Genomic DNA, 19,611 nt, shown 5'->3' on the forward strand with positions numbered 1-19,611 from the left:
AGAAAATAACCGGTGCTTGCCACCACACTCCCCCTTCCAAAAATAAATATTCTAATTACGCTGGCAATAATAAAGATAATAGTAATATAACGATGCCGGGGATAACGAGTCATCCCCTAATGAACACAGGGCACTGGGAGTTTCAAAGCCCTTTTATCCAGCCCGACGAGGCTCATTTGTATCCACTGGCTACAATAGACTATTGTGAATCCCCCTACCCCTCCTCGTCTCTCAGCAAAGTCTACAAATTCCACCCGTCTTTTTTTCTCCTTCGCTCTCCCTCCTTCCACTTTAACCTCTCCCCATCGCTGCTGGAGCGACAGGGCTGTCAAAGGTTGTCTGGCCTCGCTGACCACAACAAGCAAGTTAATCTGCCCGGCGCTGGGTCCGACTCGTCCCAGGGCATGTTTTTTTTTCTTCTTCTGTGTGCTTTAATTGCCGGCGCTGCGTGTCAGAGCTCAGGAGCGGAGTGCGACACTCCGCACACTCGGTAAACTAGAATAAACTAGAGGTCTGACAGAAACGGTGCGACACTTTTTGGTCCTTTTTTCAACGCCTTCACAGAACCTTCTTTAATTAGATGAGAAGAGTGGACACTGGAAAAATATTGGTTTACTTATGGCAAGGGCTCTCATCTGTCCACTGCAGAAAAGTTGAATGACAGTCAGCAGATGAATAGTTTTTTGTGAAAAAGTTAGAATATTTACGCTACAAAAGTTAAACACTGAACAAGAACAAATAAGTACAGCGTCGGCAGGACAATATTTCAGGACTGACATCCTGAACTGAGACGACAAGAAGAGACTTGGAGAAAAAACCAAGGGGACAAGGCTCCTACAGAGAGGACTGACATTGACAACAGACACAAAAACAAACAATCCACTATTTAGAAATTCACTCAATGTGAAGTTGAAGAATGGAGTATATAAAAAAAGATGTTTTTGTGTCTTTTTTGAAGGATCTAAAGAAGAGGGGGGACGTTTTTTTAAAAGAAAAAATGGGGAAAGAATGTGGAAGAAAAAAAACAGCTTTGGTTGCTGCCAACTTACCATCCACCAAGTCCTGGCTGAGATGTCGTAGCAGAGCTGCCATTTGATGGAGCCTTCCGTGGTTTTGCCTGCCATTACGCTGTCAGCAAGCTTCATCTGATGCTAGTGCACTCACCGGAGATAAGACACCTAATTGAGAAAACATTTGCACTGGCATGTTGGGCAACATGTAGCCCGCTCCATACCATATGGAATCATGGGAAAAAAAAAAAAAAAAATCCTTGACAATGAACCAATCTCAAGCAGACCCCGTGGCAAGGTGAGCGGCAGTCATCTGCTCACAGAGCGCGCAGTCTTTAGAAAAACACCAGAATGATGAGCCTTTTTTCCACTTCACCGAGTTCTTGGGGTCATTTTTTTCTCCCTCTGTAATTAGGGCTTGTTCTTCATTATCATCCCCCTCACCACTAGCCCTGTTGACTTGGGTCCGCACAAGTTCTCATTTTTTCCTGACTTTCTGATCAGGTAGAGAGAGGGAGTGAGGGCAGTGGGCTGAAGCGCCACAGGCTATTAGCCTGAAATTTCTGCCGGACAGATGGAACTCCTTAAAGACTATCATGCGATGTTTTGTTTTGGGCTCCCCCCCCCTCTTTTCCCTCTCGTGTCAAATGTCTATCTTTTGGCGTAAATACCTCCAGACAATAGGATCCACTAAAGCCCATAGAAAATGGACATAGGGTGCTACATTTTACAGGCTGTCTTACTTTACACTGCTAATATTATTTGATCTAGACAGAGTCTGGACATTATTTGGAGGAATTCAAGGCTGTGTGTAGCAATGCTGTCCAGAAGACACTTCACGCCTTTAAAAATTGATAAGTAAGTAACCAAACCACTTTACTTTGAGTGTAAAGTGCTGAACATTCAACTTTTTGAGTCATTGAGTACTATTACAGCAGATATTCTATATACATATTTTTTTAGTTTAAAATGTCAACCTGGACATGAGTACATATTAGCCACGTTCACCATTGCATATAGTACAATCAACTCACAAAATCACATTAGATGACATAAAAAAATATTTTATCCCACTTTTGCATGCCGAAACAAATATAATGTACAGTAATGTTCTACTTTCTCTTTTCGGAGTCGTTGCTTGCATTGAGCTGGGCTGGAGGGCCATGATAGGTGGTGCCCGGCCGGTGCTCTCTGAAGCTCAGGTTCCTCATCAGGGGGAATATCTGAACCAGGGGAGGGAGAAGGAGACAGAGCGCCCATCAAACAGTTCTCCCATTGTAGCATAGCAGCTATGGAATTCGATTTCGCCAGAGATATGGAGAGTGCTTTGGGGAGGGGAGCAGAAGTCCACAGGTACACTGAAGACCAAAGACCACGCTGAGGGGTTTGGAGGGAGGTAATCCTAATTTCACCTCTTGTGAATAGTGCTCACTTGGTCATATATTGACCAAGTGAGCACTATTTTACTTTCTAGCACATTATGTTCCCCAATAAGTTATGACATTAAATGTTCCTGACCTTTCTCAGAATGGCTGAGATGTACGGCTAGAATGGTAAAGCAAAACACTATAAGTATAGGGATTCTGATATAACCTTCAAAATGTGAATTGTTTATTAAATTCTTATTAAAAAGTGTTATTAAAGAAGTGTATCATCTCGGATAAAGATATCACAACAATTAAAGTGAGGCAATATATTACAACGCTAAATATTAATGCGCAACATGCTATTTCAATAAACTTTTGATTTCAGGGACCATGTTCTCTAATTGACTACTTTTCACCAAAAATTTGAAATGTTTTATTTTGTTTAACTTTTTATTTTGTTTTTTAATGATCAGTCCAGTTTATTTCTGGATATCAATGCAGGCTGTATTATTGAGTTAAAAGTCAAGAGGTGAGATTTATTTTTAAATATAATCTCAAGTAAAATAATACCTCCTATTCTTATTTTACATAGCTGACCACGGTTGGCAATGTAAGTCATTTTGATTTTACATTTAGTGGGGATGACTGTTTGCAAAGACCAGAGATGTGGGAAGTTCAGGTCGGTTACTTGTTGTGTGTGTGAGTGAGAGAGAGCGAGTGGGGATGGAAGCCGCGTCACGCGGCCAGCGAGGGGCCGTTTACTGTACACTGGTCAGCAGCGGCCAGAAAGCCTCTACAGTCTACCATGACAACCACTTCGCACCTTGGGTTACAGTTTGACATAGAATTTTTCTGCCGCAAAAACACATTTGAAAAGTAAATCAAAAGATGAAATATGTAGATTTGATAAAAGTTGACATTACCTTAAGAAAACGACCACATTTACATTAGGTTGCTACTGGCTATTGTCATTGAGGTGAATAAATGTGAAATGTTATCACGTGGTACGATATGGTACTGTGTGTGCTCAAATTAAATTATAAAATGTTATATGCAGATGGTAACAGTCAAATTGGAATATTACATAATGCAATATTCTTTAAAAGCAAAAATAAATCAAAAATGTCTATCATTAACAGTTCTTCTTCAATATCAGCAACTACGATTTCCCATTTAAAACTGCCAAACAAGGAAAACACTTAAAACATTTGAGGATACGAAAAGAGTGAAAGAAGCCAGTCAATTCTGTCAGCTGGCCAGTAGAAGGCAGTGTTGCACTGATGGGCTTTACTGTTAGAGTACTTCACAGTTAGATTAAGTTATCACAAGTTAAGATTGACAATCATATCCTCTGTTCCATTTACATACTATGAAAAATATGGACTTTTCTTCATTCTCTCTTGCTTACCATTTTCGGAGTATGTGTATGTCATCAACTGTGCATTTTGCTGTCAGAAGTCCTCCACACATTTATTTCTGCAATGAAAAAATGACAAAGCATCAATGACAATTCCCATATTATTTTACATGGACACCTTCATTTTAACCAACAGTTTACTAAATCAAGTAAATTAGGCCGCGCATAAAATATATTCATTAAAAAAATATAATGGAGCTGCCAGATTGGTGGTCTCTTACAAAATGTCCCTTGAATCATACAACACCATAGCAAAGCAAAAAGGAATTGCAAATAAGACAATTGGTATAACAATCTACTTTGTACCATGTCACTACACACTTGGGAGGTAGACGTGCTGAACTGATTTACATATGATGTGCATTATGAAATTTCAGCATATCAAATTGAATGCACTACTAATGCCTGGCAGATATGTTGTTTGAGAATAAAAGTTGGAAAAAAATGTTGGGTTCATTCTAAAAGGATAAACAATAGGCATCATTAATTTTGGTGGCTCAACGTCAGAAGGATTTGGTATTCTGTGAATTTAATATTTTCAGTTTATCCAAAATGGTCGCTGTTAAGTGACACATTGGTGCCTAATAACTTCCTAACTTTTATCAATGTATGTTTTTTTTTTTTTTTACCAATCACATTTCAAATGAAAGTTTTTTTAAAATGATAATCAAGCTAAGTCATAGTATGCAACTGCACTTTTTAACAGTTCTAAACTGAAACCAGCGAAATGGAGAACGCTTGTGTACATATTTTCCAATGTATCACCAAATCCAATAACATTAGGTTACTTCCTCTTGCTAACCATAATTCAAAATGCTGAAAAAAACATGAATGTCAACATCTGTTTTGCTTTTCCTCTTTGTGAAACATGGCTGTACCCCTAGGCAGGCCAGCGTCCTACCACCCAGCGCTGTACCCGGCACTCTGCTCAGTGAAGCTCGCTGAAGCCAGAGGAACAGTCAGCGCCAGTGTTCTGTATGATATGTGTCCATATGAGGACTTGAGGTGTAGGGAACAAAACTGTCCTGGAGTATCCTTATTGCTTCCTGGGAGAGGATTAATCAAGTAGACCAATTAACCCAACTTCGAAATAAGTATCCTACAAACATTTTCTAATAGCTAAGTTGAACAGTCTTGGAAACTGCTTCCCGGGCACCTTTTTTCCTGTTTTTATCTGCCTAATCGGCACTTGCAGAACATAAGAAGCACTCAGTGAAGCATTTGACAAAACCCAGGAAGCTCTACTCCAAACAAGGGTGTTTATATTCATGCATTTTTCCTCTCTGATTGTTGTCAGATGCCTTTGTGTTCCAGGTTGTTAAAACTGAGGGGAAAGCATGCAGAAAAATAAATAATATTTCTTCCTCATTTATTTCAACTGTCAACATATATATTATATACGGTATGATCCATAAACAATGTATTTTAACTTCAACTGCAGGAAATGATTATCCTAATGGCTCTGCCAGGGCCATTGGCCATGGGAAGTGACATCACACATCAGCAGTGCAATGCCAGTAAAGATTCTTCACATTCATTTTCCAAACATTGTGGCATTTAGGAGCGAGTGAAAAAGCAGCTGCCTGGACCCAAGCTCTTTAGTGTGACAGGCCTGATGTGTTTGTGACTTGGGGTTTGGCTGGAGTCTCTGAGAGTGGATGCTGAGTGAAGACAGTAATGGGGACCTGCTGCACGTGTGCTCCAGCGATTAGAAACACACAACACACTCGGGCCTCGCTTCCATGTCCATACATCTGCTTTAGCGCACTACAAAATGGGTCAATTTGCCAGAGGAAGCCAGAGAAAAACCATTCCATAATGAATCCATTGTTTTCCCAGAGCAATCCATTTTTAAATCCCCCTGGAATCAACTGAGTTGAATCCAGAACACCCTGGACCACCATCTACAGTACATGCCTCTATTTAAAACAATACTCACAATAAACATTGCCAACCCACAATAAAACATTGCCAACCCACATGTTATACCACCTATGCTCTAAGGGCAGAATTCTAACTTGAGATACACACACAGCTTCAACTAAAGTGCAAAACAACAACGCATCTCAAATTAGGATTTTATCCTAAATCCCCCAAACAGTCAGGCGAACCGTGTTGTCCACTTCTCACAAATATGAATCTGTGTAAATCAATCAAGCCAATTATTCCTATCAAACCCACTGAAAGACAAGGACAAGAGAATATCAGAGTATGAATAATGGATGTCACAAGAGAGTATGTGAGACAGCAAAACGCATAAGGTTAATAAATTCAGGTAGTGTGTCCAGTACACAACCTCCAGACCTGACACCTTACATTACAGCCACCTGGTCCTATATACATTTGTGTGTGTGTCCAAACACACCGAATACTGAGTCTACAACCAGCCACAGAGCCCAGAGGGCTGGCAGATATACGGGCTACAATAGAGGGAAGGGGGAGTGAAGGAAAGGAAGGGCCATGAGTACCATCTGCCTCTCCAATGCTGACAGAGCCAAGACGTGCGGTCAATGGCTCTCCTAAACGGGAGATTTAGTGTGCTTGCTTACTGCCATGTGCTTTCAGAGGTTATCTATGTCCAATGATATTGTGGGATCTGCTGTTTTACATGTCGACTTGGAATCTATTTGTGCCTTTGTGTACAAAGACAAGGGAAATTATTAGCGTCAAGGCCAATGATTGTACACAAATACTTTAATTTAAGTTGTGGCCTTTCAATATTTCCAGCATTTTCAATATGCTACTTTTTTATGGAATGGTTCATTCAGTAAAACATTTTTTTACAACATTTTACAACATGAAAAACATCTTTCAAATTTCACAAAAACATCCAATAAAGTAGAAGCTTAGCCAGCAAACCTGCCCCCCACTACAGATTAATGACTGGCTAGCATGCACGACCTCTCCCTGGTTTTATTTTCCTCAGACAACATCACCTGGTGCCCTTGAAGGCTATTTATACCCTGGGACATTTAGCCACGTCTTAATGGATCATCAGGGTGCACTCATCAATTTTGGTGGGTGAGAGTTGATGGTCAAGTTGGCAGAATCATAAAACTTTGGAGGAATTCCGTTTTTTTATGTTTTTGTGCCTCTCCAGAGGGCCCTGCAGACACTTGGAATGGCAGCCAAATGACGTCAAGGCATGCCAAATGCCAAAGTCCGGCAAATGCCAAAGCGCTACATCTTCCCCAGAACAAGATATTGTGCCGTTGTGCCATTTAAAGTCGACAGGCACTGCATGCTACGCGGGGCTGTTACCCTGAGATGCGCCCGCTGCGCTGATGTCCATCTTGGCACATCATTCTGAATCAGAAAGAGTGGTGATGCGTGGCGGCCAAAGCTGTCATCCTGATGTCATATGTCAGCCAGCAGCAACCCACGCTCTGCTCCTCTGACCTTCACTCATCCCATGGCTTGCTGGCGGCCCATGCCACCTTGTCCCCGCCCGGCTGCCCGGCAGTGAGCCCACTATCCAATCAAAACCTACTTTCACAACATTCCATGCCACAGCCTACACACAGATGATTATGCACTGTTAAAGAGCACACATTTGATGAATAGTTTTCAAATGAGTGCATAGATTTTACAATGGAAATATTCTATAATTTCACCAATTTGAGCTTACTGTGGTGGTCTTTTGCACTGTAACAAACACTGGGATGTGTAGGCCTATCCATGAGAGAATGAAGATTGCTACACAATTGCACAAACACTTCCTTAATTTGCATCCCAATATAAATTGGCCCACTCTGGAAGTGAGGAAGTATGATCGTCTCTAAGAGTTAGGCTAGAATTTAGATTTTCACACAAACCTTAGGCTATACTATCTTAAAGGCCGCACAGACTGTACAATTTTAGCAGTCTTATGCCACGATTTTGTCGTCCGAGACAAAATGTCCATGTTGTGGGGAAATTATTAGGTCTAGGTCTGCCGACTAAGTACCACTACAGTGGCTTGCGAAAGTATTCACCCCACTTGGCATTTTTCCTATTTTGTTGCCTTACAACCTGGAATTAAATTTGATTTTTGGGGGGTTTGTATCATTTGATTTACACAACATGCCTACCACTTTGAAGATGCAAAATATTTTTTGTTGTGAAACAAACAAGAAATAAGACCAAAAAAAAACAGAAAACTTGAGCGTGCATAACTATTCACCCCCCCCCAAAGTCAATACTTTGTAGAGCCACCTTTTCTCTTGGGGTATGTCTCTATAAGCTTGGCACATCTAGCCACTGGGATTTCTGTCCATTCTTCAAGGCAAAACTGCTCCAGCTCCTTCAAGTTGGATGGGTTCCGCTGGTGTACAGCAATCTTTAAGTCATACCACAGATTCTCAATTAGATTGAAGTCTGGGCTTTGACTAGGCCATTCCAAGACATTTAAATGTTTTCCCTTAAACCACTCGAGTGTTGCTTTAGCAGTATGCTTAGGGTCATTGTCCTGCTGGAAGGTGAACCTCCGTCCCAGTCTCAAATCTCTGGAAGACTGAATCTCTGGAAATCCCTCAAGAATTTCCCTGTATTTAGCGCCATCCATCATTCCTTCAATTCTGACCAGTTTCCCAGTCCCTGCCGATGAAAAACATCGGGATGGTGTTCTCAGGGTGATGAGGTGTTGGGTTTGCGCCAGACATAGCGTTTTCCTTGATGGCCAAAACGCTCAATTTTAGTCTCATCTGACCAGAGTATCTTCTTCCATATGTTTGGGGAGTCTCCCACATGCCTTTTGGCGAACATCAAACGTGTTTGCTTATTTTTTTCTTTAAGCAATGGCTTTTTTCTGGCCACTCTTCCATAAAGCCCAGCTCTGTGGAGTGTACGGCTTAAAGTGGTCCTATGGACAGATACTCCAATCTCCGTTGTGGAGCTTTGCAGCTCCTTCAGGGTTATCTTGGGTCTCTTTGTTACCTTTTTGATTAATGCCCTCCTTGACTGGTCCGTGAGTTTTGGTGGGCGGCCCTCTCTTGGCAGGTTTATTGTGGTGCCATATTCTTAAAAAAAAATTAATAATGGATTTAATGGTGCTCCGTGGGATGTTCAAAGTTTCTGATAATTTTTTAAAACCCAACCCTGATCTGTACTTCTCCACAACTTTGTCCCTGACCTGTTTGGAGAGCTCCTTGGTCTTCATGGTGTCGCTTGCTTGGTGGTGCCCCTTGCTTAGTGATGTTGCAGACTCTGGGGCCTTTCAGAACAGGTGTATATATACTGAGATCATGTGACACTTAGATTGCACACAGGTGGACTTGAATTAATTATGTGACTTCTGAAGGAAATTGGTTGCACCAGATCTTATTTAGGGGCTTCATAGCAAAGGGGGTGAATACATATGCACGTACCACTTTTATGTTATTTATTTATTAGAATTTTTTGAAACAAGTTCTTTTTTTTCATTTCACTTCACCAATTTGGACTATTTTGTGTATATCCAAATAAAAATCAATTTAAATTACAGGTTGTAATGCAACAAAATAGGAAAAATGGCAAGTGGGATGAATACTTTTGCAAGACACAGTACGTGCGGTCGTAGGCACCGACAAAGTTCTGTCAGTGTCCGATGTTTTTCCTTTATCGTGTAGTGTGTCTGGTTTTACGAGCCAATCCCGGTGACTGGCCAATAGGAACACCGGTGGCAATGCCATGCATTTTTTTATTCAAAACGTTTGACTATAGAATTCACACATCGTATAATGAAAACTTGGTGCAAGTAATGGGCTGTGTCTAGTTACAAATAACAAACACCTCGAATGTCAAAATCACAATGCCTGTATTGAGTAATGCCAATGATTATGTGGAGGCGCATATCACATTCGAGCTATGGGGCTTATATTCGGCATTAGTTTTTCTGTGATGTGCCTCTTCAATTCGAGAGTTGAGATTGTCATTTCGAGGAGCGCACGGTCACAGAGGTAGGAGCTGTCTGTCAATCATCAACATAGCAACAGCTTGTTGTTGTTCTTTTGACCCTATGCTTGATACGCCCAGTTGACGTAGATCACCTTTACTGCCAGCTGAGAATATTATACTAGGGATAACTTCTTAAGATAATTTAGCTTTAAGAGTGTTAATTGCAAAAACAACTGCATGTTGTGGATTTTGTACATCCAAATATCTCACCATGCCATTGTTCTCACCCAACAATTTTCCTGTCCAATGGAGAGGGGCTGGTTGGCAAGGCATGAGGCACAGTTTAGGAATTGGCTTTCATTGACACCAACACAGAGCAAGCAGCACCTAGAGTTGCACGGTATACTGAAACTTTGGTACTTTTTCGATACTAGAACATGAAAAACGGTTTGGTACTAGAAATTTTGCTACGTTCAGTATTTCTGTCAAATGTGTCTCATGTCTAACTATTGAGAGAGGATCAAGTCTGTCCCCTTATAGCACGAGAGCACCGTGCCTGCTCCACTTACTCATTGCTAGCTCTAGCCTGCCATGAGGAACCACTGAACTCACTGGGAGTCTGGGCTGCATCACCAGTTATGCTGAACAGAAGTTAACACACTTGAATAACGCAACATGGCATGTAGATTTTTTTTTACTGCTAATTATTGTTCGCAAAACAATGTCCAGTACAGGCAGAACAGTGGTACTCAACTGGTTTTGCCTTGGGACCTAAATTGAACCAGGTTGTCTCGAAGAAGAATCGCCAAAATTTGTAATGCTATATTTATAGTAAATGTAGCAATTATATGACAAGGGAACAACATTCCCACCTCTCATTTTCAATAATTATATTTCACCTATATTCTTGATGATGAATGTTAATAAACTCACTGGTTTGAGACCACAGAAATTTAACAAAATAAGCTAATAGCTCTATGTTTAAAATACTGTGATTGAAGAAAACATTTTCAGAGATTAAATTATTTTAAAAAGTTAGTTAATTATCATTTCAACACACTTTCTACCTGGTTTAAATAGTTGTTCAGACTGGAGTATCTTTTCATGTAATTTTATTTTCCCAAAATACATATATATTTTTTTAATTCAGACACCCGCTGTGTTTGGACACACACACACGAAGCAAACAACAATTCACTACCTTGTTTGTGGTAATATGCAAACCATAATGCAAAATATTGCTGATTACAAAGCTGACTGTCACCAAAAACTTTATTCATTAACTTAGTCTCCCCCAGTCAAGATAATCTTAGCTCGAGACTCGAATGGACTTTGTGTGTGAATGACGACACAGCACACACCTTTAGAAAAGAAGAGATTGCTTCTTCCATGCAAATGTTGTTGATTAGTATTCAGTACAATAAAATAAGTCCCAAATGGAAGGTAAACAGATTGTTTTTCATCTGTAGCCTCATGAAATCAGCCAAAACAAGCTCAATAACTCAATGCATGCACACACTCCTATTGAATATGCATTCACCTGTATTGTGAATAGGCGTAGGCAACATCTTGATTTACCCAGTTTATCAATAGAGATGTACCATTCAAATAAATTATTACCATTATGTTGCTTTGTAGTTAGATTGGCAAAAAACTAATTGAATGTATGATTGTATAATTGATTCATTAATGCATACATTCAAAAATCTATGTAATGATATTGAACTCAATCAATCAAATGTATTTATAAAGCCCTTTTTAAATCAGCAGATGTCACAAAGTGCTATACAGAAACCCAGCTTAAAACCCCAAACAGCAAGCAATGCAGATGTAGAAGCACGGTGGCTAGGAAAAACTCCCTAGAAAAGATCTGTCTGGATTAAGTGCCATTCTGTGACATTGGCCAATATGCATTGTTTTGCTGTGGTACCGTTTTGGTATCAAGTATCGTGATGGTATCGTGATACTAAACCTGGTATCAGTATTGAAGTCAAAATTCTGGTATCGTGACAACACTAGCAGCACCAGCAGTGAACAGACCTCCTTTCTAAACTTTGGGATCTTAACAGAATCACACCCAAGATACAACATTATGCAAGATACTATAGGCTTCTGACAGCGTTCACATGCTCGTTGGATATGGGAAACTTCCCAATAAGGAGGTCGTAAGTCTGACATGATTGTGTTCAAGTGCTTTGAAGTCAGAACAATTATTTAACCGTTAATGTTTTAGCTAGCTATGCTAGCTAATGTTGCTAATAATAAAGTTAGCTAGCTTGCTTAACATTGACAATATGGTATACTAGCTACATTATCCATTTTGATAAGTTTGTAATTGTCAAAAACGGATTTGCTGTCATCTTTTGGTTGAAAAGGGGAGATTCCTCATGAAACTAGAACAAAAATATTTTCTGGGATTTTCATGAAAAAAATCCAAAGAAGGGTCATTTGGAGGAAGGATTGTTGGCATATTAGACATATGTATCTAAAAGCATAACTGAGAAATAATGAATTGAAGTTCCCACTCTGTAACTTTGATATGCCCGTAGAGCAGTGGTCACCAACCAATTGTCGATCTCCAAGGCATTCCTTGTCGATCGGCAAACATTTCTGTAAAAAAACAAAAGATAAAGCCTTGCATTCCAATTTTTTGTATTAGTCTCGCGCTGTTGGCGGTAGGTGCACTTGATTCAGCTGCCCTGCACCGGGTAGGGGAAGTGTTCCCATTTTGAACCATTTCATGTCTGAAGGTACAAACTCTGCCTTCCCGGCGAGCCCGGAGAGCAAATCAAGGGCACTATAGGCTTACCGCTGGCCAATCGGATGGCTCAGATTACCGTGTCTGCAGTAATGTAGCAGGCGTAAAAGAAAGCTACAGCAAAGTTGATACTGTGAGATTTCAAAACGTTTAAAACCATGACTAGAGAGAGACTGTCAACGAACACAGGAAAGAGCTGCTGTTCTTATGAATGAGATCATGTTTAAGTTCTTACACAGCACTGTCAACACTTTTTATTCAACACTTTTATAGGCTATTAAAATGCGCGTTCTTCCTACTTCCACTCGCACTACCACCAACACTGCAGCTGTAATGAATGAGTAGGAAAGTGTATCGATAGGCTCGCATTATTATTTGCGGCTTGGGTCTTTTTAATATCAATACATATTTCACTTTTTCTGTTCATAGGAATAACATGAATTTGTGCATGAGGCAGAAATAATGTGGTGCGACTCGAGTTTCGCCATCAGCTGGAAGACGGTGTCCCTTTTTGGTCAGTGTCAGCAGATAAAAAGGGAGAGCGGAGGGACGTTGAGAGGCGGACCCCAGTCTCCTCCTGCTCTCTCCCTCCACTGAGACTGACCATCAGATGCAGGCACCATCAGCCCAGTAAAATATGTAAATGTAGCTCATGGCTTTAATGGCTCATGTTTTTTAAAAGTAATGTTAAAAAAAAATCTTAGCGGTAGATCTCGGCTTGCATTTTGACTCAAAGTCATCTAGACTCAGAAAAGGTTGGTTGGTGACCACTGCCCTAGAGTATATTATCTTCAATAATTTATTGAACATTAGCCAAATAATTGTTTTTATATTTTCAATATTCATGTTTATATTTTTCAATATTCATACATTTATGTAAGACAATTGTTATTGAATCAAAATACTACTCATATTACAGAGCAAGCGGTAAAGCTACATATTACACCAATATTTGCTTTGTAGCACCTACAGATGAAACATCCCAAATGTTCCAACTTCAATTAACTTTTTTAATTATGCTTTAAGATACAAATGTCAAATTTATGTCAACATTCCTTCCTTCAAAAGTACCTATGGATAAAATGTAAAACATTTTTTTTATTTTTTATATCTACTTTTCTTCTTGTTTCGTGAGGAATCACCCAAAGGTGAAACGCCAGTGGTGAAACGTCACAAGTCGGCAATTCGGGGGTTGGATTCCGTTGCAAAACGTTTCATCTGTTGCAAAACGTTTTGAAACAGAAACGTTTACTCTAGGAACCAAACAGATGCAAACAGCAAACGGAACGAAACGGGGAGGGACCTGGGGTGTTTTCAGTACATCTTGCAACAGAAACAGTTTACCGTTTAAAAACCAAACGGAAGCAAACAGAACGAAACGGCAACATTTTGCAACAAAATCGGCGAAGCCTAATGAATACACCCCTGAATTTGCTCAATAGAAACTCTCGTTTTCATTGCAAAACGTTTTCCGTTTGGAGTAAACGTTTTCCCAGACTAATAAATACACCCCATGTAACAAAAATATTCTCTGAGTTTTCCACTTGGAATTACTGGTGCTTTCAAGACAACTGTGAAACCTAGATCCTCGGAGTTAAAATTAGGGTACAGCTTCCTATTGGTTGATTCAGATACATTCCAAGTGGGAAACCTGGACCTCATCTTTCTACAAGTTTCCAAGTTGGAATTTCCGAGTTGTCTTGAACGCGGCATAAGACTTGGAGGGTTGTAAAGTCAAATTTCCCAGTCAGAACTACAAACTTCCGACAGCATATACAGTGGGGAGAACAAGTATTTGATACACTGCCGATTTTGCAGGTTTTCCTACTTACAAAGCATGTAGAGGTCTGTACTTTTTATCATAGGTACACTTCAACTGTGTGAGACGGAATCTAAAACAAAAATCCAGAAATTCACATTGTATGATTTTTAACTAATTAATTTGCATTTTATTGCATGACATAAGTATTTGATCACCTACCAACCAGTAAGAATTCCGGCTCTCACAGACCTGTTAGTTTTTCTTTAAGAAGCCCTCCTGTTCTCCACTCATTACCTGTATTAACTGCACCTGTTTGAACTCGTTACCTGTATAAAAGACACCTGTCCACACACTCAATCAAACAGACTCCAACCTCTCCACAATGGCCAAGACCAGAGAGCTGTGTAAGGACATCAGGGATAAAATTGTAGACCTGCACAAGGCTGGGATGGGCTACTGGACAATAGGCAAGCAGCTTGGTGAGAAGGCAACAACTGTTGGCGCAATTATTAGAAATTGGAAGAAGATCAAAATGACGGTCAATCACCCTCGGTCTGGGGCTCCATGCAAGATCTCACCTCGTGGGGCATCAATGATCATGAGGAAGGTGAGGGATCAGCCCAGAACTACACGGCAGGACCTGGTCAATGACCTGAAGAGAGCTGGGACCACAGTCTCAAAGAAAACCATTAGTAACACACTACGCCGTCATGGATTAAAATCCTGCAGCGCACGCAAGGTCCCCCTGCTCAAGCCAGCGCATGTCCAGGCCCGTCTGAAGTTTGCCAATGACCATCTGGATGATCCAGAGGAGGAATGGGAGAAGGTCATGTGGTCTGATGAGACAAAAATAGAGCTTTTTGGTCTAAACTCCACTCGCCGTGTTTGGAGGAAGAAGAAGAAAGAGTACAACCCCAAGAACACCATCCCAACCGTGAAGCATGGAGGTGGAAACATCATTCTTTGGGGATGCTTTTCTGCAAAGGGGACAGGACGACTGCACCGTATTGAGGGGAGGATGGATGGGGCCATGTATCGCGAGATCTTGGCCAACAACCTCCTTCCCTCAGTAAGAGCATTGAAGATGGGTCGTGGCTGGGTCTTCCAGCATGACAACGACCCGAAACACACAGCCAGGGCAACTAAGGAGTTGCTCCGTAAGAAGCATCTCAAGGTCCTGGAGTGGCCTAGCCAGTCTCCAGACCTGAACCCAATAGAAAATCTTTGGAGGGAGCAGAAAGTCTGTATTGCCCAGCGACAGCCCCGAAACCTGAAGGATCTGGAGAAGGTCTGTAGGGAGGAATGGGCCAAAATCCCTGCTGCAGTGTGTGCAAACCTGGTCAAGACCTACAGGAAACATATGTATCTCTGTAATTGCAAACAAAGGTTTCTGTACCAAATATTAAGTTCTGCTTTTCTGATGTATCAAATACTTATGTCATGCAATAAAATGCAAATTAATTACTTAAAAATCATACAATGTGATTTTCTGGATATTTGTTTTAGATTCCGTCTCTCACAGTTGAAGTGTACCTATGATAAAAATTACAGACCTCTACATGCTTTGTAAGTAGGAAAACCTGCAAAATCGGCAGTGTATCAAATACTTGTTCTCCCCACTGTATAGGCCTATCACAAGGTGCCTGGTTTCTATCAATAGCAATGTTTTTTTCACCCAAACTGCCCTCAACACAAGTATAACCTATACAAACAAATTATATTAAACTTATCAGTTTTTACAGCTCTTTTAGGGAGGGCCAAAGCAACCTGTAGGCCTACACATGCGCGTGAGGTCACCACTAATTGCGCATGGGTTTGACATTTGAAATGCATGGATGTAGCCTAATTAAACACGTCTTTACCAAATGTGCCTATTGATTAGGTTGAAAACAACTCAGAAAATGCTGAGCAAGGCCCACCTGTTGTTGGTCTACCTTGTTTGTAGCCTGTGTGTATCGTCTTGAAGAACATCACATTTCGGTGGCCCATTTCTTACTGTTTACTTGTTTAATATAGGCTAATCTAAAACGTTTAAAATTGGTGTGTTATTTTAATGAAAATATTGGCAAAATAACTCTATAGCCGAATGTTTCAGGCCACGTACAACTACGGCGAGAAACACAAACTAGACAGGTGGGGGAGGTCAAAAATCAGCAGCGCTCGCCGAGGTCAGAATTTATAGGCTACCTGTGTCAGGTGAGTAGCCTAACCTATTTTATATTTCAAATGTATCTTTATTCACTTACATCAGATATGTATTCTTTTTAAATCAGACGAACATCTACATTTAATTAACATGATCAAATACAATTATTATAAAAATATTAGGCTATTTCTTATTTACCTTGGTAATACTGATTGAACTTAATTTGCATGTATTTATTAACAAAATGTTGTATAAAAATCCCTTTAATCTGAAATGCATCATTATCATTCAGTATGCAGGCATCTTCTTGTGTCCATCACAAGATAACTGAATAGAGCACAGGAAAGGAAAGAAGAGTAGGACGTAGGTAACTATTGGTTATAATGAAAATAATAGGGCAACTTTATATTTCCTTTAATGAAGAAGGCCAATAATTTTTACATCTACGCTTTTTCGGAGGGGGAGTTGAGGGTTGCTTCTTAAATTTCCCCCTTCTCGCATAATGGCCCCATTGTTGTGACTGAAACTGAACTTCACAAAATACCTGCACTCCCTTGAGTCAGTTACATGAAAGCTCGCATTTATTCCTCCTACCTTTTGAAATCGTCTCTCAAGGCTGCTTCAATGGTTAGTCTGACCAGGTGGCGTTCATCTACCTATTTAGAGGTATGGCTTATGCTTAGCAGACCGAATTAGCCTGTCCATCTTTGTGGCAATACAGTGCGATCGTCTTTTGATATGGGACCAGTCATTGATTGTTGAAATAACTTTCATTTTGAATGTATTTGATATACATTAGAGAGATTGCATTGCTTTACTAAGGTGGGTTTGCGTATTTGGTATTCAGACAATGCTTAGGTTTTGAAAGGTAAGCAAGAACACAACGTGGTGACCATAAATCACAACTTGAGAATGATTCCCCCTTAGAACAGGGACATCCAGAATTAGACTATACTGAGTTGATAAATGGAGACATTAGTTGAAAATCACCACCATAGGAGCACAACGTGATGAGGTTTTGGCTGTGGGCCTTGCCAGCGAGATTGGGTGCTGAAAGAAAAATGGGCTGTAAGTGAGGAAAAAGGGAGCCTGGAGGGAGTAGTAGGACAGGGACACAGGACAATGTGGGGGATTGAAGATGATCTCTCTCTCTCTATTTCTCTCATGCAAGCTCAAAATGAAGCCAAGAACAGAGCTACATAAACAGGTAATACCGGTTACTGTAAGTAATAAAATAGTGGAGATAGGTCCTTACTTTGAAGGCCCCTCCACATAATTACATGACATGAGAAATGCGTATCGGAGGAAGTGTGTGGGTCCACCTTGAAAGTTTTACATCGTTTGCATGTTTTTTAAGCATCCCATCCCAGTGTCTCATCTTTGGCAATGACACTGACATCTCAGTAACCCTTAGGTTGGTCTATGAGAGTGGAAGGCCAGTGCAGGTCCCTTTCCTAGGCGCAGACTCGGCGTTGTTGGGAAGGGCCCGTAAGCGTATCACTGATAGTCTACACCTGTTGTTTACAAAGCATGTGACAAATAAAATGTTATTTGATGATTTTGATTTGACGTGCACTCTAAAATATCCTGAGCACCATGTTCCGCCTGAGCAGCTCCACTGGCCCGACCCCCAGCGCCTTGCTATCAGAAGGGAACAATGCTGCTCTGCCCCTCTCCCTTTACTGCTGTTTAGCATAATTAATTTGATCTGCCTACAGTAAGGCTCAGCGCTCCCATGCCTTCTGCCACTGCGAATCACGTCGGCGTGCTAACCACTTTAGCTAGGGACTTCACGCTGCACTGGCTGGACACTGCGGCCCAACCCCTGTGTGCTGGAGATAAACATAACCCCAAGATGCACTCTGATAGAAACCGGTTCTGTGCTCTGCATTGGGGTTAATGTGATTATCCAGGCTGGTATCATTGTAATTTAGATGATCACAGAATATTCTAAGCATTGCTACAATAACATTCTACAGTAATTAGAATTCTGAACTTGTGTTTATCAGTATTTTACCTTCAGGATCAGTAATTAATGAACTAATACTGTTATAATTTTAAGTGTAACATTTCATACCGAATTCTTGTATGTAAGTCTCAGATATTTCTCAATATGCATATTCAATATTAATTTGCAGTAGAATTGCATTTTGACTAATCCTGAACAAAATGTTGAGGTGATTCCAGATGATTGTGCGAGATCATTGTGCAAGAAACCAGCACACATCCTCTTTAGTGTTGTTTAAAATGTTAATGTAAGTATACGCCACTACTACGAGCAAAACAATGTGACTTAAACGCCTTGATGTGTATCCCCAGCCAAGCCTCGTCCTCCTAACAGTATGTTCTCCCCGGCTGAGAGGTTCCATTTTTGGAAGGGCTTGGTTATCATATCAAAATATGAAACACCAAACAGGAAAATTATTTTTAATGCCGCATATTTTCTAGCCGTTGAATTGGAGGGACATCACTTTTTTCATTTCGGAAACACAGCATCATGGAAACATATGTTCACCACACCCTAGCAGATGTCTTCCTCCATGCTCCGACATAGGCCCAGTAGAGGCATGCAAGCTTCAGCAACTTCTTTGTGTTGGCCGACCATAGGCCTGGTCTCTCTTGGGCTAACATGTCTTTTTAGTTCTACCTTTTATTGTTGTCCATACTGTTTTCTTAGTTTGGAGTGGTGATATTCACACACACACACACTCCTATATACACACACACACTAGTGTGCGCGAACACACACAAGCGCACACAAGTGCGCACACAAACACACACACACTCAGACACAACTCCCTCAAAAGCTCTCTGTGGAGAGTGTAGTGTCATATGGAAACGGCACAGCATTGTAGCTCTCAGTGCAAATAACCAAGACAGTGTGAGTTTGGAGGAGAGCGAGCCAAAAAGAAGAAACAGAAGATGTCTCGTGGATGTGTTGCCATCTGCAGCCTGCCTTGTGTGTTGGCAGCGTGGTCCATACCCTTCCCTTTCCAGTGAGCGGAGATTAACAGACAAGCCGAGCAGTCTGGCAGTCACGCTGGCCCTCCCGGAGTCGAAGAGATCAACGTCCCCCGAGAGGGAATTACAGAACCCTCTGCATGCCCTGATACTGCCACTGTTACACAAAACACCTTTTCACATCCAAAACCCAGAGGATGGAATAGTCCTAATATCGCCTGGTAAGGGCCACCATTGACCCATTTTTAGAAACGTTTGTAAAGCTTGTTCTGGCAACTCTTTCTGCCCGATTCAGTCGGGCTGCTTAATCCGATCCGCCGACATATTGTACCTCTGC

At 40.9% G+C, this 19,611-nt stretch overlaps 1 protein-coding gene across 5 annotated transcripts in view; it reads right to left on the reverse strand.

Annotated features, from left to right (window-relative positions):
- The window catches only part of LOC121533720 (nuclear factor 1 A-type-like), a 179,025-nt gene extending 173,903 nt beyond the window's left edge, over positions 1 to 5,122 (reverse strand). For 2 of the 5 annotated variants that reach the window (XM_045205332.1, XM_045205331.1), the window contains exon 1: positions 1,050 to 5,122. In XM_045205332.1, coding sequence (XP_045061267.1) covers positions 1,050 to 1,145 — 96 coding nt within the window. In that variant the 5' untranslated portion in view covers positions 1,146 to 5,122. The remainder of the gene's footprint in view (positions 1 to 1,049) is intronic. The other 3 variants (XM_045205333.1, XM_045205336.1, XM_045205337.1) reach the window with 3 other exon arrangements.
- Positions 5,123 to 19,611: the final 14,489 nt, after the last annotated feature.

Source organism: Coregonus clupeaformis, chromosome 20, assembly GCF_020615455.1.
Source record: "Coregonus clupeaformis isolate EN_2021a chromosome 20, ASM2061545v1, whole genome shotgun sequence".
NCBI classification, from domain to species: domain Eukaryota; kingdom Metazoa; phylum Chordata; class Actinopteri; order Salmoniformes; family Salmonidae; genus Coregonus; species Coregonus clupeaformis.